The sequence below is a fragment of the Cloeon dipterum genome, chromosome 1 (assembly GCF_949628265.1).
Source record: "Cloeon dipterum chromosome 1, ieCloDipt1.1, whole genome shotgun sequence".
Classification (NCBI taxonomy): Eukaryota; Metazoa; Arthropoda; class Insecta; order Ephemeroptera; family Baetidae; genus Cloeon; species Cloeon dipterum.
In genome coordinates, this window is record NC_088786.1 from 34,574,072 (window position 1) to 34,600,460 (window position 26,389).

The 26,389-nt window shown below is 43.3% G+C and overlaps 5 protein-coding genes across 10 annotated transcripts in view; 2 read left to right on the forward strand and 3 right to left on the reverse strand.

Moving 5' to 3' along the window:
* Positions 1-54: 54 nt before the first annotated feature.
* Hsf (Heat shock factor) lies at positions 55-5,200 on the forward strand. 4 transcript variants are annotated; one of them, XM_065476422.1, is made up of 9 exons: positions 55-448; positions 923-1,031; positions 1,110-1,438; positions 1,498-1,731; positions 1,846-2,003; positions 2,130-2,321; positions 3,442-3,547; positions 3,615-3,800; positions 4,396-5,200. In XM_065476422.1, the coding sequence occupies exons 1-9, from the start codon at positions 344-346 to the stop codon at positions 4,501-4,503; spliced, it is 1,527 nt and encodes a 508-aa protein (XP_065332494.1). In that variant the 5' UTR covers positions 55-343; the 3' UTR covers positions 4,504-5,200. The 4 variants fall into 4 exon arrangements, with proteins under 4 accessions (XP_065332494.1, XP_065332495.1, XP_065332496.1 ...); XM_065476423.1 differs by having other exon boundaries at positions 4,414-5,200; XM_065476424.1 differs by having other exon boundaries at positions 4,417-5,200.
* Positions 5,152-7,995, reverse strand: LOC135948286 (IQ motif and ubiquitin-like domain-containing protein). Its single transcript, XM_065497498.1, has 2 exons — positions 6,970-7,995; positions 5,152-6,143 (listed from the first exon to the last, which is right to left on the reverse strand). The coding sequence occupies exons 1-2, from the start codon at positions 7,993-7,995 to the stop codon at positions 5,226-5,228; spliced, it is 1,944 nt and encodes a 647-aa protein (XP_065353570.1). The 3' UTR covers positions 5,152-5,225.
* A 154-nt stretch (positions 7,996-8,149) lies between these two features.
* LOC135934564 (uncharacterized) lies at positions 8,150-10,595 on the forward strand. 2 transcript variants are annotated; one of them, XM_065476429.1, is made up of 6 exons: positions 8,150-8,843; positions 8,925-9,132; positions 9,538-9,777; positions 9,834-9,936; positions 9,995-10,189; positions 10,245-10,595. In XM_065476429.1, the coding sequence occupies exons 2-6, from the start codon at positions 8,936-8,938 to the stop codon at positions 10,473-10,475; spliced, it is 966 nt and encodes a 321-aa protein (XP_065332501.1). In that variant the 5' UTR covers positions 8,150-8,843; positions 8,925-8,935; the 3' UTR covers positions 10,476-10,595. The 2 variants fall into 2 exon arrangements, with proteins under 2 accessions (XP_065332501.1, XP_065332500.1); XM_065476428.1 differs by lacking the exon at positions 8,150-8,843 and having other exon boundaries at positions 8,872-9,132.
* Positions 10,520-26,389, reverse strand: part of Dip-C (dipeptidase C) — a 32,098-nt gene continuing 16,228 nt past the window's right edge. The window contains exons 3-10 of the mRNA XM_065476427.1: positions 21,869-22,060; positions 21,758-21,805; positions 15,995-16,101; positions 11,871-12,140; positions 11,431-11,579; positions 11,084-11,379; positions 10,799-10,950; positions 10,520-10,745 (exon numbers count right to left, since the gene is read on the reverse strand). Of these exons, the coding sequence (XP_065332499.1) occupies positions 10,655-10,745; positions 10,799-10,950; positions 11,084-11,379; positions 11,431-11,579; positions 11,871-12,140; positions 15,995-16,101; positions 21,758-21,805; positions 21,869-22,060 (1,305 nt within the window). The 3' untranslated portion in view covers positions 10,520-10,654. The remainder of the gene's footprint in view (positions 10,746-10,798; positions 10,951-11,083; positions 11,380-11,430; positions 11,580-11,870; positions 12,141-15,994; positions 16,102-21,757; positions 21,806-21,868; positions 22,061-26,389) is intronic.
* On the reverse strand, positions 12,212-15,898 carry LOC135934561 (FAST kinase domain-containing protein 3, mitochondrial-like). Of its 2 annotated transcripts, none has more exons than XM_065476421.1 (4): positions 15,623-15,898; positions 15,326-15,554; positions 13,952-14,833; positions 12,212-13,198 (listed from the first exon to the last, which is right to left on the reverse strand). In XM_065476421.1, exons 2-4 carry the CDS (start codon positions 15,527-15,529, stop codon positions 12,305-12,307), a joined length of 1,980 nt encoding a protein of 659 aa, XP_065332493.1. In that variant the 5' UTR covers positions 15,530-15,554; positions 15,623-15,898; the 3' UTR covers positions 12,212-12,304. The 2 variants fall into 2 exon arrangements, with proteins under 2 accessions (XP_065332493.1, XP_065332492.1); XM_065476420.1 differs by having other exon boundaries at positions 12,213-13,198; positions 13,952-14,827; positions 15,320-15,554; positions 15,623-15,897.

A 26,389-nucleotide genomic window follows, 5' to 3' on the forward strand; every position in this document is an offset into this window, starting at 1 on the left:
AGCAATGGGTGCTCAACAAAGTGACGTCATTCATCGTTCACTTTTTGACCGAGAGAGGCTATACTCGCACGCACACACTGTTAACCGAATCGCCATACTCGAGCCATTACACCAAAACATCCTGCACGTTTTGCAGGCATTGTCAAACCAAGTTTGCGAAATTGAGTTTATTTTCATCCGAGATTGAACTTGGAAGCTGTGTCAAGTGAGAGTCGAGCCGAAACCGTTTTCAGTTTGCGCTAAAGAGTGCGACGCCGACGTGAATCGCCAATCTGGTGAGACTTTCGAATTGCCGCAGCCATTTGCTACGTTGTTGGAATTGGAACACACGCGGAAAAAAACGATGCACTCGATTGCCGAGGTGGGCACCAATGTGCCTGCTTTCTTGGCCAAACTCTGGAAGCTGGTCGAGGCCAATGAGTTCGACAAACTCATTTGCTGGAGTGAGGTGAGAAAATTGCAAAGTTATAAATAGAACAGATTCATGATATTAATCGAGCGCGAGTCACGGCCAACTTGTTTGCGTGCACCTTCAGGGCTTATCTACTCAACCTCTGCTGCTACAATATTATTAGATCGCGCAGGAATCATTAGAACTGCAGGTGCATTAAGTGCAGGAAGTCATGGCAGACTCGCAACTGGTTACAATCCAAATAAATCGCCAGTTGCGTAATAAAAAATGTCAATGTAAGACCCGGTTAGAGGCGTAACCTTCGTCGTGACATTTGTCCGCGGTGCGGTGCATGGCGGTGCTCACAGATTTGCGTCGCAGTATTATCTAATAGCGGTGTTTCTGTTACATGATGAAGCCGCCAACGCGAATGCACTTCTTGATATAGCAATAACCACACCTCTAATCCTTATTACTTAATGCACACCCCTGTTCTTGCAGTAATTAATTGTTTTTAACTATTTTTTACAGAATGGAGACAGTTTCATAATCCACAATCAAGCACAGTTTTGTAGAGAACTTCTTCCTCTGTATTACAAACACAACAACATGGCCAGTTTTGTGAGGCAGCTGAATATGTGTAAGTTTTAATTTAAAAACACTGTTTTTACATTAAGTGACAACAGGATAATTGAATCTATTTTTGCCTCATTTTCAGACGGTTTCCACAAAAAAGTAAATGTAGAGTCGGGAGGCCTGAAGGTAGACCGGGATGAAATGGAGTTTGCGCATCCGTTTTTTGTGCGGGACCAGCCGCAGCTGCTGGAGCGAATCAAAAGGAAAATCGCTGAAACCGGCCGCGGTGGAGCCAGGGGCTCTTGTCCCGACGTCATCAACAAAGTCCTCGGCGACGTCAAACAGGTCAAAGGCCGCCAGGAAAACCTTGATGGCAAGCTAACCTCCATGAAGCGCGAAAACGAAGCTCTGTGGAGAGAGCTGGCCGTCCTGAGGCAGAAACACCTGAAGCAGCAGCAGATCGTCAACAAGGTAGGAGTGTATCCCATTTCGACTGAAGTGTTTTTACTGACTCTCTTTGCCTCTTTCAGTTGATACAGTTCCTGCTGACCGTGGTGCAGTCACCAAACCGCCTCAATGTGAAGAGAAGGGTTCCCCCGCTTATGCTGACGAACGACAAAGAGCACCACCACCATCATCACCACCACAGGCACCACAAACACCACCAAGGAGAAGGATCACCTTCAACGTCTACCTCTGACTCGCACATTTCTCTCAGTGCTCCTGTTTCTCCCACCTTCCTGGAGGGTGCAGTCAAATCAAATGTGAGTTATTCAATGCTACTTTTGACGATAATTCAATTTTAGTTGGTTGCGATGGTTAAAATTTTTCATTTGACTAGAGGTGGCGTTTATTTAACATTCTTAATTTGCTATCAGGATGGAAAAGGTGGACCCACAATCCACGAGCTGGACCCTGGTCAGGAGTACTCGATGTCTGGCGACAGAGACGAAGATATTGACGCAGAGGAGGAGGAGGAGGAGGTGGACGTAGATGATCCTCAAGAAGAGATTGCTGTAGCAGACTCTCCACCTAGGTAAGCGAATGATGTTGAATCTCTTTTCCAGACCAGCAAATCATACAAAGTCTTCGTAAATGAGCCTTTTCGCCGCTGCTGAGTAAACAAGACTTTGGACTAGTGAAATAACAGTGGGATTTTCAGCTCTGCCCAACAAACGTCTTTTGGATACGTGTCAGGGTTGAACCCTGACTTGCTCCTCAACAACTTGAATGCTGCTACAGAAGAAGATGGACAAGCCCCCGCCAAGAACGAAAATTCTGACATTGCCCTGTTCAACAGCGGAAGCAATAGTTCAGACGACGCGATCTCCAAGTGGGCCAATAACCCGCTAGGGTAGGTTACAGATGACACACGCGACATTGTTGTGCATGCACACTGCACATCGCGGTCTGTTTGTGCTCAAACGGCCAGCGGACTTTCGCTTCCTGTCATGTCGATGGATACGAAGTCTGCAGTGTTCCATGCACATTCGTGGCGTCTGGCGTCTAGTTTCACTGTTCCATTCCTGTGTGAGGACCAGGGTTCGCTAAAACCCGCATTTTTCTGGAAAAAAACTCCACTGAATTGCAAAAACTATTTGCAATCAAAAATTCTCTTAAATGTAAAACAAAAAATAGGTGGATTTTTACAATTCAGTGAATATGCCACTGGTTTGCAATAAAATTATAACACGAACCGTTATTTTTCCAAAATTTTGAATTTTTTGGTGCGAAATGTGACGTTGTTGGGGTTTAATTCGGAAAAATGCGGAAGAACCCAATCTGGTGGGTTTTTCCAGCTGGTTTTTTGCGCAAAAAACCAGTGGTGCATTTTTGCGCGTTGCAATATTGACGAACCCTGGTGCAGACGTGTTTGCCTTAATAAATTTATAAGAACTACTGTAGCTTCTCATGGCAATGGTGAGTAACTGAAAGGCAAATAATGACGTCTGCTGGTTCAAGTTAAGTGAAAATTGTTTCGCCGGTAGAACCTTGGGCCAGTAGTTCAAAACTATTTGACTGCTGCTGTATGTGTTCTTGTTCTACTACTCTGATGTCATGCTTAATTTAAGCTATCAGCTTGTGCTGATTCTAAATTGTGTTTTGAGAAAAACTTCCTTTTCTAGGCCTCTCTACAAAATTGAAAAAAATTACTGCACATAACTTGATAACCTGAAATAGAAATCTTATGCGTTTAATGATCAAACCTCTAAAAGTTCTTGCAACGTTTTCTAACGCTGCAACACAACTGAAATTTAGAGTTTTGGTAAACACTTTTAAGTTAGACTTGGATAACAAAAGTATGATTTCAGAAAGATTCAAAATTTAGTTTTGAATGTATCCCTAGCAAATTTGGCTTAAATAATTGTTAACCTTTATATTTAAAAGCTTTAGGTTTAATTTAAAATTTCCATTGCATTGAGTACTATGCTATCAGTTCACCCCATGCAATAAATCCTGAATTTTGTTTACAGTGCTGAGCTCGACAGTCATGTGGACCAAGTCCAAAATGAAATTGACTGTCTAAAGGAGCTGCTGCAGAATGACAACTACAGTCTTGACGCCAACACCCTGTTGTCGGTAAGAGTTTGAAAACGATTACATTTATTAGCTGATCCTAAAAATGCCAATTTCTTTTTGTGCCCAGCTTTTTACCGATGACCCAGTAGCCCTGAACATGGGCCTCCCAGCGCAGGAGAAGGAGGACATGAACGCGGTCATTGCTTGCAACCCTTCTCTGTTTGATCTGACAGAGGACAATGGCGAGACAGCCGCTGTTGGAAGCGATTACCCCGATATGGCAGCTAATCAATCCGAACTGAACGAACTGGTGGTAAGTACACTCAATTTGATGGACGTCCTTGTGGATGTTGATTTGCCGCCGAGCCTCCGTTTTTCTGCAGTTATGCAATGATATGGACTCAAATATCCATTCTGTTAGATTAAATTAAATTGGGTCACTGGGTGTTTTGGGAAGTTAAAATGCTTTTGATTTTATCTTTAATTAGAATGAAATTCTTCAATAGTGTTTTTACTTTAGCAAACTCTAGAGTTTTCAATATTTCAAACTTTGCACTTAGCCTAAACTTCTATTTAGAGGGTTCTAATTGCGATCCAAATGTGGCTGCATTATGAAAGCTGACTATTTTAGTGTTATGGTTCCCACAGGGGATTTGCAATACTTACAATGTCGCGTTTTTTAGGGATTGTGTAGCCATATATTTTTTCAAGTGGTATGAATTGAACCCTTAAATTGTACAGAAAATACTTTTACGAAACGATTTTTTAGTAGTTTTAGTTGTGCTCGGAAGGTGCCACAAAATGGACATCAGGTCCACTTTTAATCACGTCATACACTGTTCCTTAATGGAGGTCACGGGCTTTCACTAAAATTATCGCCAACCAAATTCTCAACTTCTGTCAATTAGATGGATTTTATTATCAAGCAGGGATCAGAGTCTGACTTGATGACGCCAGAATCGCTTTTGACTCCCCTCGTGTTTTCTGGACCGCCGTCAAAGAAGAGGAAGCACTAGTTGTTGAGCCTGCCAGGCAGCCCCCCGGCCCCGCCCCCTAACCCCCTGCACAGTGAAGACTGAGTGAGGATTGATGCCTCATCTGCACGCGTGGAGGATTGAATCTTCTCACGCCTGCGTCCATGTTATATTATTCTCCGCGCGCGTAAAGTTTTGGGCACGCGTTTGCCTCAGAAATAATGTATTATCGCGGAAACGCGCGCCTGCTGCTGTGGAGGGGCAGATTGTGTTTGGTTGTTACTGTAATTGTGCAGGGAACGAGCCTGCCACCAACTAGCATCCCGCAAATAAAATTATTCGTTCATTTCTCTTCTTTCCGGCTCTCATTCGCGGTGAGCTTGATTTCAGCGCACCTTCCATTTTGTTTATTTTTATACTACTTTGAAGGTCGTATGACTACTTGCTCTTTTCATTCATTCTACTAATGTTCAGGTTTGCACAGAAATATCTCTGGGATTTTATTTGCCGATCCTCGGAGAATCGTTGTTAGCGTGACTATTGAAGCAAATGGAAGTCTTGCTTGGTTGTAGTGCATGTGATGAAATTAACCAAATGACTGAATGAATTGGCCTGAACTGTTGATACATAATTAGTCCGATAAAATTAGCTTATAATGTAAGGTCATCAAACATAAAGGATAATATAGGATTTTAAAAGGAAATGTATGAAAATGGTGAATAAAAACTTTAAAACCTTACTCACGTGCTTTTTATTTATTTTCTTCACTTAAAATTCTGCAACCCCTTGAAGTGCATTTGGGCAATGAGGTGTTTTATATTGACATTTTTGACAAATTCCTCGCCGTAGATGAGCTTAAGCTCGCTGATATTCAGGTGCTCCTGCAGCTCCTTCCTGGTGAGCAGCACCGTGTTCCACGGACTCCACTCCTTGGCGGTGTCCCAGCGTCCCAGTCGCAACTCGTGCACGTCGCCGGCCTGGCTGATGGCGGACTGTCCGTGCCAGATCTGGTCCACCAAGTACTTGACGTCGTGCACCTCGAGCACGAACGCCATGGACCTGTAGCAGCCCCTGCGGGACTCGTGCTGCTGCAGCTCCTTGAGCATCACCGCGAAAGGGCCGTGGTCCACCCTGCCGTGGCTCATGTTGTCGATCCAATTGCACGAGGTGCACACCTTGATCTCCGGCCGCGTCAACGGCACCACGAACACCTTCGGCGGCAGCATCTTCCTGCACTGGCTGCACAAGTAAAGCCTCGACCTGGGCTTCTTGCACTCGGACGGGTCTCGGATCAGGTTGGCGAACACCTTCTCCAGTCGCAGGTGAAGGTTTTTGGTCTCTTTAATGCCGAGGCCCATCTCGAGGAGCTGCACCTCCCGCTCCATCAGTTGGATTAATTCGTATTTGTTGGGCTCGTCCAAGGCATCCAGCGCCTCCAGCGTTTCGTTCAGGGTTTCCTTCAGCACCGTCGCGGACTGGTTTTCGGCGAACAACTTGTCGTGCAGCTGCTTCAGTTTGCAGGCGCGCTGGCTCTTCAGGGTGTCCATGGAGACGGTGACACCCTTGTAGCTCTTCCACTTCACTGGGCTGCACACCTCGTCCAGCAGCTGCTTTTCTCGCTCCTTCAGCCGCTTGTCTCGCATTTTGATCCTCTCCTTTTCTATTATGGCCAGCATATTGACCTGGGAACAAGAAAAAAATTAAAATAGTTATATAGTTTTCCCTTTTTTAGTTATTTTTAAAACCTCTGCTCAGAACTTCCCGTGGGCTCTGAGCTCACAATTTTCACAAACCAGCACTAGTTTTTAATTGAAACGCGAGATTTTTTCCCTAGGCCGCTGGAAAGGTGTAGAAACCAACAAGTGGCAAGTTCGGCGCCGTTGCTCCTCCCAGCCTGGTGAGTTTTTTGCGTGCATCTTATTAAAGTCAGCACTTTCTAATTAACCCACCTCTTGCCATTTCAGAAATCGGGCAGCCAGAAAAATAGATTTCCAACATACTGAAATATCAAGAATATCTCGCATTTTCAGGGTTGCATTTGCTTACCACCCGGTTTTTTTCACCACTGGTTTTTACCACTCAATTTTTACCAATTTCTTGCGTAAGAAATGAATTTATTCCTTTTTTTTTCTCCTATGAAAATCTAAAATTTGCGGTCATAGTAGTCAAAATTTACTCTACTGTGTATATTTTTTCTTTTGATTTGCTTTTTGCTGCCTCAATATTTCCAAAAATTTGTCTCTACAAATTTTTCAAGTCGAGGTCATGAGTTAATAATTAGAAAATTATTGAAAACTGAGAGGCAAACATGGTCTGCAAGAGACTGGTAAAAATTAAAAAAAAAACGGTTTTTAACACTGCACTGTATTTTTTTAAATGCGGGTTTTTTGCAACCCTGCCCATTTTGCTTTTACAATTCATAAAATTCATTTTTCATATTTTCTTCACTATTTTTACAGTAAAAATAAAACACTTCTTGCAGTTTGAATGCAAAATCGTGAATCCAACCTGCATTTCGAGAATGTCTTGAAAATCGGCCCTGCTAGGTCCCTGCGTCTTAGTGGCGAACGCATACTCGAGGCACCGCTTCCTCCACCTCTCAACCAGTTGGTAGAGCACCTCGAAGGTCGTCGGGTTGTACCTTCCTGCGGCTGCGTCCTGCTCCAAGAACCTCCTGAGCTCTTGCCTATCGAGGGCCTCCTCTTTCAGCCTCTCCAGACCCCGACGCACTCTCCAGCCGCGGAAGAATTTCTGGATGACCACCACTTTAGCGGCCACGTCGGCCATGTTGTCCGGGACACTCGGCGCCATCACTCGTCCCTCAACCTTTTCCTCGGTCTGCGTCCAGGCCGCCCTCGGGGTCTGCTGTCCGTGCGAGACCAGATTCTGGGTCTGCACTTTCCTCGAGTACTTCAGGATTTTTGGTTTATCCGGCGAGGTTTGGCACGAGGCGTGGTAGTACTCTCGGCCCGACCTTTTGCACCTGTACCCTCCGAGAAACTCTTTCTCGCGGCAGTCGTGCTCAATTTCGACGACAACCATTTTTTCCATGTGGCCCGTGTACACGATAACGGTGAGGATGTCGGTCGGCTTGGCCCTCAGGGTGTCCGGCACCTCGTAATCGACGTCAGGGTCGGTGCAGTGCACGTACAGCTCCAGTATGCTTCCCTTTTGGCCCATCAGGTTCCTGACGAGTCCGTCGTCGTCGTCGTCGTGCAGAAGTTTGGGCGGCTCGCCGGCCTGCACGAGCACGAGCATGTCGAGCGGCAGGAACAGCTCGGCGGCCACCTTCGCCCGCAGCTCTTCAATCGTCATGCTGCGATACGAAGTCAGCGTGAATGGCAAACCCTGCGGAAGCCACAGCTTGACGAAAATTATCTCGTCCCTTTTTTCCTCCACCACCTGCGTCTCCTCGTCGCTGCCCTGCCGCTCCTGCTTTCCTGCGTCTGAAGCGTCATCCTTATTTTGAGGCAGGCCGTCCTCTGCCTGCTGATCCCTCGTTGACGATCCGCTACTCAAACATCTCTCACTCATGGTCCTTGGGGTTTTTTAAATTGAAAATGCTATTCAACCAAAATGCTGCTGAGGCATATTCTTTCTTAAAAATAAATAAACGAAGAACGTTCGGAATTGCTATAGCAACATACACGCGTTGATATAATATATTGGGGTTTATGTTGCACCACTCACTGTAAACTTTTGCTGCGCTGATAAACATATATCGGTAGAGATACAAGTCGTCTGATTCCTAATTAATTTATTTATATTAATTATTTTATAACCTTCTCAGGTTTATCATTTTACTGAAGTTAAATTACTTCTGCAATTTTCGCAACCACCCCTATATATGAAGTATTCGCAGGTATATGGAAAAGCTACAGTTTTCGCCGCCGAGTTACAGTTTTCGCCACCCCTACTTTTACATGGGATTCTCATAAGAACTGGCGAGATGTGTAACGCGGCAGAAACTGTAACTTTACCATTATATTATTTGTTTCATATCGCGCCCAGTAACGCAGATTCAGTAAGAAGAGTGGCTAAGTGCCAAATTCTCGTTCATGCCATATAAGACGAACAACTTTTCTAACGTAGCGAACTTTATAAATTATTTATCATATTATTTATAACACCATATAAAAGTCGGAAAAATGTACCTGCGGACGCTTAAATAACCAATTGCCGAACCGTGTACCAGATATTTAAATAACATCCACAAAGAATAATCTCGAATTTGCGTTTTTATTTTTTAAAAAATCTAAGCGATACGTACACGCGCAGTGTAGAGTAAGAGAGCAGAATACGGCACGGAATTTTTGCTCCACCTTGAAACACAGTATTCCCTCATATTCTCTGCAAGTCTGCACTAGCTGTTTGGAAAAAAGGTTTGTTCTATGTAATTCTTTAATTTTTTATTCTTTTTAAGTTCTAATAATTCACCTAATCCATTTAAATGAGACACTCAGGGGCGAAAACAATGACGTACTACATTAAAAATTCGTTCGTGCCCGTGGATGAAGATCAAAACTGGGAATTTAAAGGGCACAGGAATTTCAGCTCTGATGAAATCCCTGCTTGGAGACATGATGGGACAAAAGCATGTCCAATCAGAAATCCAAAGGAGTTCGCCAAATTAACAAATGGAGTGAACAGGACCAGACAGCCAATTTCCAGGTAATTACATATTACATAAAGCAAATAATTATTAATCAAACTCTGTATGTATGGCTATGTACATAATTAAACAAAAATACATTTTGTGTTTATGATTATGTACATAGTTTTATGTACATCGCAATTTTATTATTATATGCATGTATGTACTATTTTCTCTAATGCATTAAAATTTCCAACAATTGTTCGTGACATGCTCACAAAAAATTAAAACTATTAATTATGTAACATGCGTTCCATTAATACATAATTATGATGATGCAAATGCATAAAGTACGTTTATTTTTATGTATGTATGTACTCGCTTGAACCTTTAAATTTTTCATTTTTTAATGATTTTTTTTTATATCGTTAGTTATTTATTTAGGAATCTTCATTAATAATAATGCATTGTGTATTAAACAGGAACATCAATGGCTTCTTGAACAGCGGCAAGCATGGTACAATCTTGATCGGCGTTTTGGACACCGGCAAAGTGGAGGGCATTCCCATGAGCTCCTTGCAGAAAGATCACCTTTTGGTGAACCTCGAGGACTGCTTGAGGCGATTTCGTCCGTCCGTACCGCACGATCTGGTCAAGGTGGCGTTCATCCCCGTGGTGAATAACGTTTCCGAGCTGCTGAGTTTTGACGCTGAACAAGCCAAGTATTCTAAAAAATAAATAATGAAAGCCGCAATTTTCTTATTTCCGATTTATTCAGAATTTGCGAGCCAACCAATGAAATCAGATTCCAACCGCACTTTCTGAGGACGTCCTCCCTTTGTTGGTGCGAGGTTTTCTCCATGAAGCGACAGAGACAATTCGTGAGCAAACACCAGCCATCCTGAGGTTTAATTTTGACTTAAGATATAATCTGTGCAGGGCCTAACTCCTCCACTTTACGTGATCGAGATCCGCATCGCTGGTCTCCACCCTTCTCAGCGCACCCCCGAGGTGTCAAAGGCTATTGCCGGCCTCATCCCTGATACAGCGTCACCCTTGGAGAGATTGAGCTGGCCTGCCTTTATCAACGAAGACAACGGAGCGTTCGTCAGGGTGTTCGCGAGTGTTGTCAAGGTTTGTTCAATTCACGGACGCAAAACGCATTATTATAAATTAATTAACTCCTCAGTACACGAAGGAAGAGATCACCAAGTTCAACAACATCCAAACGCAGTCATTCATCAAAGACTCCCTCAAGCTCATGCGGGCTGGGGATGAAAAATGGGAGGTGGAGAAAGAGAAGCTACAACTCCTGCTGCCTGATTTGGAGGTGGACCTCGTCACATTCCTTGAGGAGGCAATCCGCATCCAAGAAAAGCCTGTTTACAGCACCAATCCAATCCTGCCTCGCAAACTGTAATGTTATCCAGCATTGGGCTTTGGCAGGATTTAAAAAAAGTGGTATAGGGAAGATAACAAATTTTATTTAGAATGCCATGTTATTTTCAGTCAGTACCCAATAAAATATATAATACTTGAATTATGTAGAATGACTTTTACATAAAATCATAACAAAATGGGCTGGTCCATCACGAGCAATTAATGACCAGGCTTAGTAGCCTGATCTTGAGGCAAAACCACCTCCTCTTCACGTCGCCCAGCTGCCATCACCTCTTCAATTTCTTCCACACTGCAAAAATTTTATAATAAATACCTATCCAATTTATAGAAGCGAGAACTTACGTTCTTGGCACCGCATTCAAAATTTCTGCACCAGTCTCGGTGACAGCGACGTCGTCCTCAATGCGAACCCCTCCGAAATTTCTTAGTCTCTCAATTGCATCCCTGACCAGGAACCTGTTCCTTTGCGGATCAGCCAACGCTTCATCAAGCAGCTAAAATTAAATCAAGGTTCTTTTATAAATTAAAAATAATTACATCATTTTGAATTGAATTAAAATTTTAGAAATATGTGCTGACACTATTTTAAAACAATCAAATCAATTAACGAGAAAATGAAGCTCATACCCTCTGAATAAAGTAGCAGCCAGGCTCGACAGTGACCACCATGTTGGCCTCCAAGTCTCGCGCCGTGCGGAGGGAGTGGAATCCTGGAAGCTCAGGGCGCGGCGGGCAGTGAGGCAGGTAGCCTCCAACGTCGTGCACGTCGCACCCGATCAAGTGGCCCAGACCGTGCGGCTGGAAGGTGGCGGCCAGGTTCACCTCCATCATCTCCTCGATGTCACCCTGCAGGACGCCGCCTTCGATCAGGGCCAAGAGCAGCTCACGGTTGGCCAGGCGGTGCATTTCGACCCAGGACACGCCTTTGGTTTATTATCAAAAATTGTGGTGTCCAAATTGATTAAGAGGCAAACCTGGTCGCATGGCAGCAATCACAGCTCGGTTCGCCCGCAGCACAGCGTTGTAGATCATTTTCTGATCTTCGGTGAACTTCCCGTTGGCAGGGAAAGAGCATGTGATGTCCGACGCGTAGCAGTAGTACTGCGCACCCATGTCGTATAAACTAGGAATATAGCAAAAATTTCATTTTAAAAATGCGGGAAAAAATTGAGGCAGATCTGTAATTAAAAAAAACTGATGTCATCTGGAAATTAAATCTTGAATTTTCACTTTTGAGTGGAAGGAAAAACTTGAGAATTCCTTTAGTAGGGCCAAGACTTCAGTTTTCCCTGGCTGACAGGAATATTAAGAGTTGTTAGCGATTTGAGTAGCAAGTAAATTTCTAAGGAAGAATTTCACTTACGATCTGACAGTTGTGTTTAAAAACCAGACTTTGAATACTGTGCAAACTTACCACATGTCACCGTCGCGGACCTGCCTGGTGTTTGGCGCCCCAGCGTGTCCATAGTGGAGCACAGCACCGTTCACGCCAGAGCCGCAGATGCAAGTGTAGGCGACGTGTCTGCATCCACTGTTGAAGTAGACGTGTCTCATGAACTCTGCCTCGCACTGGTACTCGAACATGCCAGGCCTAGTTCTGCGCATCACGTTGATGTGGGCCTCAGACGAGGCGCGAGCCACATACCGCATGACCTCCAGTTCCATGGGCGACTTGATAACGCGGCTGAAACGGCAGATCTTAATTGTATGTATTGTGGTGTAAATAAAGAACATTTTGCTCCGGCATTTTCGGACTGTTAGGATATAATTAAAGATGCAATAATTAACACTAGGGAAATTCGGAAATTTATTAGTTTTTTAACTGACTAGTTGCAACATTTCAAAAAATCACTTGGTGCCATTGTCCTTTCTGTTGGCCTGCAACATTTTTTCCACGTGCTGCCTGATGGCGTTGGGATGCACTTTCAGTCTGTTGAGGGTGTCATAGTTCAAATCGACCACCTCAAAGCCGAGCGACATGAAAATCCGCTTTCGCAAGACCTGCGGTCCGGTAAGTTCTTTGCCATCTCTGCTGTAATGCTCAGGCACGTGGATTAGCAGGACTGTGCACTGCGAGCGGTCCACGTTGCTCAGCTTCTTGTTCCAGCCGCTCACCGTGGGATGGACGACGAGGTCGACGAGGAATAATTCGATAGCGGGCAGATCGCTAAGCAGCACAGAATTGGCGGCCTGTCTGTCAGAGTTGGACAGGAGGTCGCGCAGGTAGAAGCTCATGCTGCGAATGCGGCCATCCTGCCAGATCGGCCTGACCGGGTTCTTAGGCAGCAGCGGGCCGTTGTAGGTATTGGGACACTCGAGAGTGAGCGCGGCGTCCAGCGCCTGCAGCTTGTTCCGGTTGACGATCAGCGTCGCCTCGGGCTGCGCTTGCGCCATCGAGTCGTCCGACAGTCTGTCCAGGAAGTTCGGGTTGAACACCCTGGAGACGAAGTTAAGTGGGTGCTTCTGCAGGTAGATGCAGTAGAGCAGCGTGTCCAGTGCGTCCGACGGCTTGAACTGTGCGAACTTGGCGTCCAGCACCGACTCCAGGTGCATCCAGAAGGCCTCCGCGTTTTTCGGCTGGTAGTTTAGGTGGCCGAATGCTGATAGGTAGTGCGTGATTTGCGTCGGCGTCAGGTTGGAGCACCGCACGAAGAAGTTGGCGCCGCAGTCGAGAATCACGTCAGACCGGTGCCTGAATTTCATGATGTGGGCCATTATGTTGGCGTAGAGGCTTTGCTGCGCCTAAAAATGGACAAGGTTAAAATTTGGGACTGCATTACGCTACAAACACATAAATGAAAGTGAAAATTAAAAGAAAAATAGGCAGTTGAGTTTTGCAAGCTCTTTAGAGTTTAAATGGTAGTTTAAAGAAGCTTCAAGGAATGAAATCAATACTGGAAAATTTTAATAAATTATTAAAGTACCACAATAATGTAATCATTGTGGTTTGGCTGCAAGTGAAATTTTCAGGAGCTGTGAAATTTAAATGATCGACAATTTTTCTGGGCTTTGATCTGAATTTGGGCACGAATCATGGAATTTCAAACGAAATGAGACCATTTTACATGATCCACAAGAAATGTTTTTGTTTAAAAAAAGCAATTACTTAACTAAATTTACTAATGAAATTCCTCTCAGAGAGAGTTAACAAGAGGCAAGTTAAAAATACATTAGATGTCAACATTAAAAAATTAATAGTGTATTAAGCACTAAATTAAATAAAGCATCTAAGCTTAAAATTTAATTTAAATGCATGGGTTTGTTTTATTTATTTCAATGCTAGGATATTGAGCAAACAAAAACACATAAAAACCGTCTGAGAAGATAAACTGTCTAACATGGACTATTACGCCCCACAAAATCAGATAAAATATTAAAATTTCCTTTAAAAAACCTCTATATTTCACAACTCTAGCCCATTATATTTACTAAATTAATTTCCAAATGAATTTTCTCTTTCATTCCAACAATAAATAAAAATTAAGTAATTCTCACTTGGGGTTTAATCTTCTTTTGGTTGGCTTTGACGAATCGCTCGAGCGCAACTTTGAGTGCCTCATCCGAATAATTGTGGGAAGAAATGGCCGAGATGATGCAGTTGAGATGGTCTGGCTTGATGAGGTGAATGTTGATGTTGGTCCACTTGCTAAGCGCGGCAAGCAGCCGCACCGAAGACAGTCTTGATGACTTCATCAGAGCCAGAATCTCGCCGACAATCGGCTGGCGGGGCGAGATTTGCCACCAGAAGCCAGTCGGGCCGATCATCTTCCGCTCAAGGATCTGGAAGATAGCCTGCCTGCTCTCCTTGAGGAAGGGCAGTACCCTGAACATGTCAAGGACGTTGTTTTCCGAGATGTCCGCCTCCCTGGACACGAAACCCACCCACAGTTTGTCCACGTCGTCCGAGCGGAGGTGCGAGAAGGAGCGCACGGCGTCGCACAAAAGGCTCAGACTCAGTTTGTTCTCGGTGGCGCGCACAAGCACCTCATTCTTCAGTCTGTCCTTGTGCTCCTGGCAGCCAGACAGGTCTCGCACAGCGATCCTTAGCGCCTTGACCACCGCCGCGTCATCCTTGCCGGTGGCCACGATGTCAATCAGCTCGCTGACCACCGCCGCCCGCGTGAAGTTGGCGTCCTTGCTGGTCTCCTGGTTGCGGAACTGGTGGTTGTTCTCCAGGTCGAGGATTCGTTTCAGCGCGTGCACGGAGATCACGGGCGTCACCTCTTCCTTTGGCAAGATCTCCAGCAGCGAGTAGACCGACTTGAGGGTGTGACACCGGTCAATGGCACTCACGGCCTCTTCCTCGTGCTCCTCGTTCACTGGAGCATCTTTTGGCGGAACCTTTGAGGTTGTGCTGAAATTTATCACGTCGTTCACCTGCAAAATCAGATTATGCGTGGTTTTAATATTAAATCTAATTGGAAAACAGATTAATTGCTTTGCCCGGATAATTTAATAAATGCGTGGCTACCCACTATTTATGTCACTAAAATTAATATAAATTTACTTAATAGCCAACTAAAATTGTTGACAAACATCACTCTTCACAAGACAAACTACTTATCCTAATTTCCAACCCAATTTGAAGGAAATTAAAATTAGGATAAGTTTGTGTTTACAATTTAACACGTATAATTACATTAATGTGAAATTTTCTCTGTACTAGAGCAACAAAAGTGAACATAATATTCCCTCGTTGTTGTTGCTGTACAAATTTATATATTTTTTTTTAAATAATATGTACCAACTATTTTAGTCATCAGTAACTAGGTTGCCACGCCATATGATTAACACAGGATTCATTGACTTCTCTCGATGGAAGTCAATGCGCAATAATTGTTGTTGTTTACACACATCAAAGAGGCACACCTTTCTCACTATAACGGGCAGTTCGTTGATCTCGCAGCCGTCCTGGACCAGGATCATCGTGTGTCCGAGATCCTCGGGCTTTCTCCATTTGGAAGCGATTTGCTTGCCACTGTGAAAAGAGCAGGCCGGAGTGCGGATTTCGCTGGCGTTGGTGGAGGTCAGCAAGAAGCCAAATCTGGTCGAGCACCGTCGGATGTGATGCATAATTATTACGGAAAAATCTCAGTCTCTGCAAAAACGACGAGAGTCGCGCGATTAGAACGCACTTCTTTGTACTTGTGACCGCTTTTCACTTACGGTGAGTGCACTGAGCAAATTGTAGTGATGAAAGCACACCGCCAAAGGGTTGTTTGTTTCGCTCAGTGCTCTACTCCGTGGAGATGGAGATGACGAGGACGTGGCATCATCTCGTCCAACGCGCGTGTCGAAAGATTTTCATGAGCAAACACCCGATATTTCGGCCGAATGTCGACAGTTTTTGGCGCTCGTGTTATTAAATGGTCAATTCTTATTTCCACCGTGCGCCGACAGCTGATCGAGAGCAACAAACATGGCGCGTGAACGAGCAAAATTGGCGCGAACAGTTCGATTGTTTGTTTTACAGGTTGGGATTGATACAAATAAATGCGGAGCAAAATGTTTGTAAACTAAAGAATTCAGGATGCTTACCATTCAGACATTTCACGGTGCAAAAGTTCATTGTTGGTATTAAAATTGTGGATTCCGTCGAATGCTGCCTGTCGCGTAGTAAGGCCGCTGTCCGTATTCAGTCCATTCTGAAAACAAAGTTTTTTTTAAGTTAAATTTTTCTATTTCATTGACATCATTTTTTTTAGAATCTTATTTATTGGAAAAAAAATTACAAGTCCAGCCAATTCAAGACGAATTGACGGCTGGTGCTCGTTCAGCTGATAAAAAATTGCTGAATTTTAAATTGTGGATGCACAGTCAATTTTCCCTATTTCCATTTATTATTTATGCTTTACAAGTGTGTAAATGTTACAATAATTTATTAGTTTGTCCTTATTGACATCTTTTGTTGTTCTCCCAAAATTGTGATCTTTTTTTGCTAACATTTTCCTTAAAATTCACACGTCAATGGATGGATTGCTACAAAAAGAAATAAAAATGAGACACAAAAAACGATCAAATCGAGTAATCTGTCGAGAATTTTTTTCCCAATTACATAATTGATTAATTAATTCAATCCTGCCAATATCTAAATAAATACCAGAAATCTAAAAAAATCTATAAATGAATTAACGGAATTTAATGTTGTACTAAAATCGTCTTGTCTCTGATGAGGCGGATTTTTTCTCATTATCCTCCCGAAAAAGCAACAATGTAACAATTCTCGCAATGATAAATTCGATAAATTATGCTCAATACCAGTTCACGCGAAAAAAAGCTGCTTTCTTAAACCACTTAAAAGCGCTATTCGGCTGCTGGCAGTCCCACGGTTGGCTGACCGATTCCAGGAATCGGCAGCACGTAAATTTTATTTAGCAGCCACCGGCGGTTCCACTGCCTTTAGTTTCTTCAACTTGTCAAATGAGAGGAGCGCCTTGGAATAATAATAATATAAAAAAACAGACGAAATTTCCAAGCGTGCGCGCGCAAACGCAGGCGAAATAAATTATCACCGCGTGCCGAACATGAGAAATCGTTTCAAGAGCACTACTTTTAACACCTGCCCTCTTAAGTGCAGTTGTTGTTGAGGGTCTAAAACGAGGAGAAAAGCAGGTGCTGCAGCAAAGCAAGCAGGTACAAAAATGTAGGTAACTTATGGGACTTGTTGTTCAAGTGAATTTTCAAAGCAGCGGCCGAACTGGGCCTAACCCAGCCTAACCGCCCGCCGTGTGTTGTTGTTGTTGTTGTCCTTCGCAGCGAGAGTTGAATGACTGCTGACGAGGGAGGGAGAGAGAGAGACGATCGCGTATAGTCTTTTGGCCGTGTATGTGTGCAGTGCACGCTCTGCCTGAGACCTTCACAGAAATATTTCTGCTGCCACGTTTTTATTGTTGTGTGCTGCACAATCCTTCCATGCGTGTGTGTGTGTGTGTGCGCTCGTTATTTTTTAAGTAGTTCGTTTATGGCGCACGCAAACCACCTTCCTTCCGCCGGCAGATTGGCTGCTTGGCTGCTGGCGGAATCACAAATTTGGAGCGCGGCTGGTCGGTCGGTCGGATCAATGTTTGCTTGCGAGGCGACAGTGTACAGGAAAGAGAATGGAAAATGAAATAATGTAGAGAGGTTCAAACCGGTCATTTCTCGGAATGGTAATTTTGCGTTGCGCAAAATGGAATGCCCTTTTATTGCACGCGATTCTCTGCATGATGTAAAAAATTTAAGCTGCGCGAATTACCTGATCGGTTCATTCATTTTTAAACAATATAAACGAAAATAAATTCTGGTTCTAGAGTTACACAAAAAATAAAAAACGGGTATTTTTTTATCTTATAGTTGAGAAAATTATCAGTCAAAAAGCCCTCAGAAAAATAAAACGACTTGCAATTATGTAACACTAAAAACGTGACTTTAAATATTCAAAATTCTCTCTATTTTTACTGATTGAAAACTAAAAATGCAACTTAATGACAGATCTTTCCATTATGAACCGAATATTGACCGTAGGAGTAATTTTTGTGGCGAGACATGTGAAAAATATCATATTCAAACGTGTACGGGAAGAAAATTGACTCGTGAGGGAAGCTTAAAAAATAAATATGTAACGATTAAAAGTGTTGCATGCATATGCGTTTAATAAAATCATAATTATTATAATGACAGATCTTGAAAAATGTTCATCTTTAATTGAAAATATGACAAATCTGGATCTCATCAATTTGACTCATCTTCACTTATGGAATTTTCCAGCCTGGAATTCAGCCGTGCTTCAATTTTAAAAGGCGCATATCCCCTCTGCTGAGATAAACAATTTTCGTTCGGTTGCTGCAATAAGCACAATCTTAAATGGCATGCATTTCCTAAGCACCATCTTCAATGACATTGGCTCGTTCGTCGCGGAACATGGACACGACGAAATCAATTCAAGACAGTGCACGGCCAAGGAAGGGGACCCGAGAGATAGCCGCGCTCTCTGGGGCACAACAAAGCCGCCGCCGCGCAGCTGCTGAACGGCCCGAGAAGACAACGTGGGCGATTAGAGTTTCTATGCCATCAAGTATCTGTGCAATGATATGTTTACGTGGCTAAAGAGGAATGAATTAATTGCTCGGGCGGCGAGGGGGTTCCACCTGTCATCCGCAGCAGCCGCCCCGGCCGGTCTCTCGGGTCTCTCGGCGGCGGCGGACAAACCAGCCACGCAAGGCCGTGCAGCTGTCCTCAATAATATTATTGTTTCGCTCGCTCGGTGCAGACGCATGCTCGCTCGCTCGCTAGCTCGCGCACAATTATATTATTATTTACATTATTTTATCTCGTGGGGAAAATGTCAAAGCGTCTCTCATTCGCCTGCTTAGCTGACAGCCAGTGTTTCAAGCGGTTTGCGGTTTCCTGTTTTGTTGCATTCGGCTGGTGGTCTTTCTTTTCTTCAGTTTAATGCGCCCGGGATTCTGTGAGAGCAAAAGAATTGTCGTTCGCACATTTCCAATCTGGAGATGCAGCGGTAAACGTCGGTGTATCGACGAGCGGCTTAGAGAAATCCGCGGAAATTCTGCTTTTGGCATAAATCAGCGGAGAAATCTCGATGATATTAATTTGTCAGGTGCGGAGAAAACATGACGCCGGCCGCATTATAAGATGCAAGATACGGATTAAAAGTGACTAGGGCCACCGTAATTATTAAAATCCTTTAGATTTGAAATGGATTTGCGTGCATAACGGTTATTTTTTATCACTGTTTTAACGTTGTTTGCACTAAAAGCTGCAGCCAGCCGCGACAGATGACACGCTTTTGAAATTTGCATTGCTTTTCCTTCAATGAGATCCGTCTTTCATCTCGCAAGAAAAACCTGTATATAAATAGACATTGACGCTTTTTAATAATTGTAAGGAGATTGTGTAGGGATCTTATACGCACATAGAGAATTTAATTCATCTTAAGGAATTTGTTATATCTCCATGCTATTTTAGCATATTATAAATTAAATTATCGCAATTAATAATGGAATGGATAGGTAATTAAGTTGATAAGAAGGCAATAATTAGATGCCAAAGTCATGAACGAACATCAAATGTCGATAAAATAACACAGGGTGGTCAGCCAGAAGAACATCGTTTATTTTGTAAATGTGAAATCGTGAGAAAGGGTCTAACTATACAGCACCCCTACAAAAAGGATTATTATTTTGGGACAGCTGGATGTTTTCTCATTTCTCAAAATGGCTCAGTTCTATACGTACAGGATTATCGGCTAGAATTGAAGAATCGAAGACAAAAATTATCTCTCACGATTTTCTACAGATTCAGATGCAGACGATTCTGAACTTCAATTCTTGTAGGAGGAAAATATAATTCCAGAATTTTTCATTTACCTCTATTTTTCATTTTTTGACAAAGCAAACCATTTGCTTTCATAATTATATAACAAAAAAAAGGTTTGCCTCTTTGTAGCCTTCCAGCTGGAATTTCGTGAGAAAAATTCTTTTCAAAAGACTACAAATAATGGGTATTTATGGCACCCCCTACCACGGGGGATTTTTCTCTAGTTCCCTTTGGAATCTAAGGCCTTTTCAATGGGACACAACACAAGAAAGCCAGGGTCGCGGAGCTGTTGGCTTGATGTGTATAGGGAGAGCAATATTGTGTGCCAAAGAAGGAGTGCAATTGTGTGTTTACAGCCGCCGAGAAATCAGTGGGCAGATGGAGGAAGGTTGCTCACTTTTACAGCTCGCGCAGTGAGTGATTCAGGTAAAGGGAGCTGCCGCTGGCTGGATGGCTGGCTGGCTGGCTGCTTTATTGTTATTTTCCTCTCGGATGGCCACAGGTAAAAAACACGTTCTGCTGAAAACAGACGCCGAGCTGGAACTCAAGCAGCTTGCTCGGTTTGTTTTTTCCACATAAACGCTGGCTGGCTGGTTGGTTGGTTGGTTGGTGACCATGAATCTCTCTCACTCATTGCTATCGCTGGCACGAATATCATTATTAGCGGCGGCGGCGGCGTGTGTGAAGACAAAGGAAATTTTAAACGACCAGTGTCTTTTATTGAGAGAACCAGCCTTTGCTCGTTTACTTGCTCAATATCAATCGGACATTAAAAGCCGCAGCAAGTAGCTGCATCCTCTGCTCTGCACATGACGTGACTCAAATTATTTTGCATCTAATTGCTGCCGTTGGCATCGACTGCGCGCCGAGTGCATCGTGGGACTCTTCAAGACGCACTTCTTAGGATATTGATTGTGACGAAATGATTTCTTTCAGATGCAAATGATTTTTTTTTTAAGTTGCGAACGAGAAGGGAGGTTATTTTTAGAACCAGGATTAAGGGAAATCGGCCAAAGAGAGCGGCAAGTATGTGTATACCTTGACGTCACCAATGTTCATATAGAAGAGTTGAGAAAAAAAGTAGAAACCAAAGGGTGACACTCTTAGCTAGCCAGATTGTTGAAATCAAATTCTTTGAACAAAGGAGGGAACCTAAATTCCCTTGGCTCGATTGTGGGATCCGATTTATGTTTATTTGACTGTTTGGTGATTAATATAGACTAAAAGAAAATAAAATTCTTCATTTAACAATTAATAGAGTAACTAGGATCTTGGTGTATCCTGGTGGTTACCCAGATTTTTACATTTTTTTCTGTACAAAACAATCAGGGCAACAATTATCCCAGCAGAGAAACCAAACCTTGATGCTCTGCCGCGCGTCAAAATTGGGTTTCAATCGTTCCTTGATTGTTGGGTTACTAATTCGACTAATTCATTTCCTACCGTTGCTAATTAAACTTAAGAGACGAATAAAAACCAATGATATATGAAATGTTGTTTCCTGGTCTTTGCTTTCTCTACATCACATGCATCGCTTTAAAAATTAAAATTTTACTTTTAGCCATCTATGTCCTTTCAGCAAGCATGGAAATGGCGAGAAGCGTCGGCCTTTGGCTCTTTCCCTCGCTAATTACTAAGATTGTGAGGTAAGTGGACGCTGGCGGAGGTCAAAATTTATGGGCATTTGTTTAGCATCCGCCAGTCCAATCATACCGGGGCTGAATAATTCATGAGAAACGTGCACATCAGCACGTCTCTTTGCCGGCGCGCTGAGAAAATGCACAACGAGCATAAATGCATTTGCAATGAGTCGAATTTCCATGCAGTCGAGACAGGAGATTTTGACTTTTTGCTTCGCCGCCGCGGCAGTGGTGAGTTAGGTGGCTCGTCGATCAGTCGAGCAACACGCATTTTCATTTGCGCAGAATCTTATTCTCGCGGCGGCAGCAATAAGTGCGTAGTTATCATTTATATAAGGGTACTCACCAGCAGGAGGAGCTGGTCTGGGTTCACAGACCGCAGCACTGTGGCGATCTGCGAAAAACACGACGTTCGAGATGAGAGAAGAAGAATTAGCATTAATTAAATTATCGTCACCTCATTGGTGCCGTGCACGCGGTCCACGGCGTAGCGCTGCCTCCACTCGTCGTTGGTGGCGACGTGACCCATGACCACGTCATACTCCGGCGGGAGCTGCGGGGCGAACAAAATAGCCTCCCCGGTGCCGACGACAATTGCGCCGTAAAAGCCGGGTTCCAGCACGCCGAATGCCCAGTGGAAAAACGATTCCTGCAACAAAGTTATGTGACGCTCGAGTGAGATAAATCCAATTTCCGAGGAGGGTTGGCAGGTCGAGCGATCAAAAGGGCTCAATTGGGAAATTTGATTAGTCGGGACAACACGGAAATATTCAACGCCAGTCGGCAAGGAGGAAAACTTGTACGTCTAAACCTACAAAAGCGCCAGCATTACTTGTAAACTTAAAAGCACGTCAGCGAATTGCGAATAGCCCTGTAGAACCGTAATAAAGATCATTTTGAAACTAATTGCCGAGGCCGTATAGAAATAGTTTTCATTTTTTAAATAAATTTACTAGTCACATTCTGCCTTGCATTTTTTAAAGACAGAAAATATGCGCGATTTTCTTTGAGCTTTTACAAGTAAAGATAAATAACGTACGGTATGTCCCATTTTGAACCATTTATTGCCACTAATAATAGTACGGCAATCGCCGACTAAAGGTCAGCCTGATGTTAATTGAGAAACACGCGCGCGTGTATAATTTTTAGCAGCAAACACGCATAACACCATTTTTTATAACTAGATCCCAAGCCACTGGAATTTACATGAGTGCATGTACATAATACAAGTTTGAATGAGTGCTAGCATCTGTTGATGATTTACGCACTTATGTGTGTTACCCTGAGAGGCACTTATTCAGGCGGTTAAATATGTCAATTGCTGTTCTTTTGAGTGCTCGGCATGCAGCGTAATGCATAAATTAACAAGTGTGCGTGTGTTTCGATTTCGACACTGACTTGGATATATATATACATAACAACTCGAATTAATTTGTGCTTTGAAGCCGCATTATGAAACAGCCACCACAATCTGAGGTATCGTAAGCATTAATCTCTAGTGATTATACACAACCGAGACGAATGTTTAATGTTTGTTTTCGAAAATTCTGTTGCAACCACTAAGGATTTCGATCGGTGATATCAACATGCAAATGTTTAAACTGTAATTTGCAAAAAATATGATGTTTTTAATATATTCATCAAAACTAAAGCATTTTGTTGCCTTTATCTTTACACCAACAATAAAAACTTTTTAACCAAAAGTTTTGGTTTATCAACTCTTTTAAAAAAAGCTAACATGCAATTCAGTGTTTTCTCCTCCTTTATTTTTGTAATAAAAGTTTTCTAAAATGAATCCAGTGTTTTAGGTGGCTCGCATGTATAAATGTGTGTACAAATAAGAAAACTAGGCGAAAGCATAGCACCCAAATAAAGCGACGATCAAGATATGTGTGTTGCCGGCGGAGCAGAAGCGTCAATTTGGAGCGTTCCGCTTTAATACGCGGAGGCCTGAGCAGCAAAGCATGGTGTGCCAAGTGGCATGTGAATTGAAAAAGGGTTCATCCAGCAGCTAATACTGCCCGCCCGCCTTCTGAGCTTTATTTTATTGATCTGGCCCAAGTCAAGCGCGCCTTCTTACAACCTCTCGGCTCGAAATGGCACGCCCAGACATTTCTAAAATCTCACTTTGGCTCATTATTATTTATAAAGCAAATAATTGTGCGGCTTTCCTGATGCTGCGCTTGAGGTGTAACCGTAGACAACGAGGAAAGAAGTGACAAAAACAGGCCGCATGAGGAATGTTTTGCAGCTTCGGCGTCCGCTTGGGGTTTCCCTTTCCCGGCCTGTCGGAGGCAGAAACTAATTACAAATTAATCCTTAACTTTTCCGAAGCATTTAATCCTTTGAATAAGGCTCATTGTAATTGTTTGCTTTCCTGCAAGCCAAGGATGAAGATAAATTTCACGGAAAACATGAACACAAAAAGTTAATTGCGCGCGGATGCGGCAAGTTTGGATTCTTTAAATTAATTTTTCGCCGCGACGACGCACATCTGCGAAAGTCAGTGTCATTGAAAGTCGCAGAGTTCTGTAGCTAGCTAGCATATGGTGCGCGCGGTGTACACGTGGAGAACGCACAACAGCTCGCGAGAGAGAGAGACCATTGACACATGGTGCGCGCCTTAAAAATACACACGCGGCGCGCAGCTAGCCAAGTCAGTTGGCACCGCACACATTTATTTTGCAGTTAGGCCTTTTCTTTCTTTCTCGTATATTGTCGCGCAGGAAAACAGCGGCGAAGAATGCCACTCACCGCACCTTTTCTCCAGCACTTGCGTCGTGAGATTGGAAATTCAATTCTGCAGTCGGCAGATTGCGGTTTGCGCCGCTTTTCTCGCTCGACTAATTGAAAATTCAAAAAGCGCGCGGCTCAAGCTCTCGCTTCATCGTTTTAACAGCAAATTATGCGAAAAAGCTCGCGAACTGGATTTTTGATGGGTTGAATAACTGGTCGGATGACGTCTGTTTATCCGCAACTGGTTGGCAATTGGAAGGAGTGACACTCAGAAATTATGCTTTGTTGCGCAAACGAGGAATGACAAATTTTAAAACTCGAATCAGAGGTCTTTTAATGTCACTTGGAACGTTGGGTTGAAATGATCCGACCAACGGTTTACAAATTGTGTTGCAACAAGGAAAAGGTTATTTTTAGAGCTAACTAACAACATCAAACCCTCTTTCCTCTTTAGGATTACAATAAAAAATTCGAAATATTTTTATATAAAATGTAGCTTTTTAATTTTGTACACAAACAAGTTCTTGTTTGCAATGGTAACTACGGCAGCAGTAGTTCCAGGCCATTTGATAATTGGCTCGTGCGTAGCAAGAGGGCACGAGGCAAGCTAAATATGCTAATGTAATTGAATTCGCAATGCGATCTGCTGAGCACAACGGGAGAAACGCGATCTAATTGGCAAGAATAATATTTTCAACGAGCGAGAAAATCGCTTCCTGCATTTGAATCGGCGCAAAAAAAAATAACTCAGCAGCTCACGAACTGAGCTTTTCTTACGAGCGGCGGCAAGAATTATTGCACTGCATTGTGTTGGCCACCTTTTTATATATATTATTTTCTCTCGGCGGCGAGCGCGAGAGCGCGAGCTACCGTCCAAAACGCGCAGGCTTGCCACATTTAGTAAACAATAACAAAACTCATTGGCGCTTGTAAATAAAACGTTGCAACATTTCCTGCTCTCGGCGCAGTCGGCGAGGCTCCTCAGTGCATTGGTTGTGCTATTTTTCGAGCGAGCAGGAAAACTCTGGCTTCTGGCTCGTCATCGCGATTTGCATCAGTGCTGCGAGATTGGCGCTTTATTCTCCTAATTGGCCCATCGTCATTACGGGGCCGACGAGACGAGCAGACTTGACTTTTTGCACTCGGGGCTACTCTCTTTTCTCGCGGGCTCGGCGCCGGAATTGAGAACAGAAAACGGATCCGAATGAGCAGCTGCCGGCACGGCTTTCCACCGCCTGCCGCTGAGGATTCATTTTTTGCACGAAACGCACCGGCAAAAATATGTTGTGTGATTATTATTTTATGATGGACTTCGCGCTTAAAGCAAAAAATAAACAACACCGTTAATTATTCGCATTGCGATTCAAGAGAGTCAAAAATTTTTGACTTGGCGAACGAAACGCGTGGACACGATAAACAAACGAGTTATAGCTGCAGCCAGCCGTTAAGCGTGTTTTGGGATCGGCTCAAAATTGAGAGAGGATGAAGTAATTACGGCAAATCTTCCACATGCCTGACGATCGCATCAGCAAATTTACACGACACGTGTGCTGACCCAAAATATTTACATCAAAGTTCGTAAGGAGTGTATTTATTTTGCAGGATTTTTGGCTACGAAAATGAATTAATTATTTGTGAAAATGTGTGGTTTAGCAAGGATTTATTAGCTACCATAGGAATCCAGAATTTGCCCATTATTTCTAAACACTTTGAGACTGGTTGTATTTATTAAACAAGAATTTCTCTTATAAAGCACACAAACTTAACAAACATAGTAGCCGGTTTTCTTTGCTACCCTGAATAAATTTGGCTTTGACCGAGTTTTTTAGGAGAAATTTAAGCAAAGGCAGTATATTTTCATAAATTTTGCAGCATTGTTTTTTATCTTCTCTAGACGATTCTGTACTTGGAGAAGATTAAGACGAGTGATGTGTTCATTTTAAAATAAGAGTGATGACGAATTTGCCAATTCGCACCTCGTTATCAGCGGCGGATTGACGGATTTCACCTAGTGGCGACCTTGGGGTCAACGCAGATAACGCGTGCTTTTGTTTTTGCCCACACGCATGATAATTATTGGAGAGCGTATAACAATTAGACAGTCTGTCGTGGCGCTCGCTTTTGTGCAAACATACAATCACACATTATTAGCACGTCTGTTTGTTTTCTCTCCCTCTCAGCGAACGAATGTCACTTGCAGCGATAAATGCGTTGCATTTCCGCGGACACGGCCAGCTGCGTA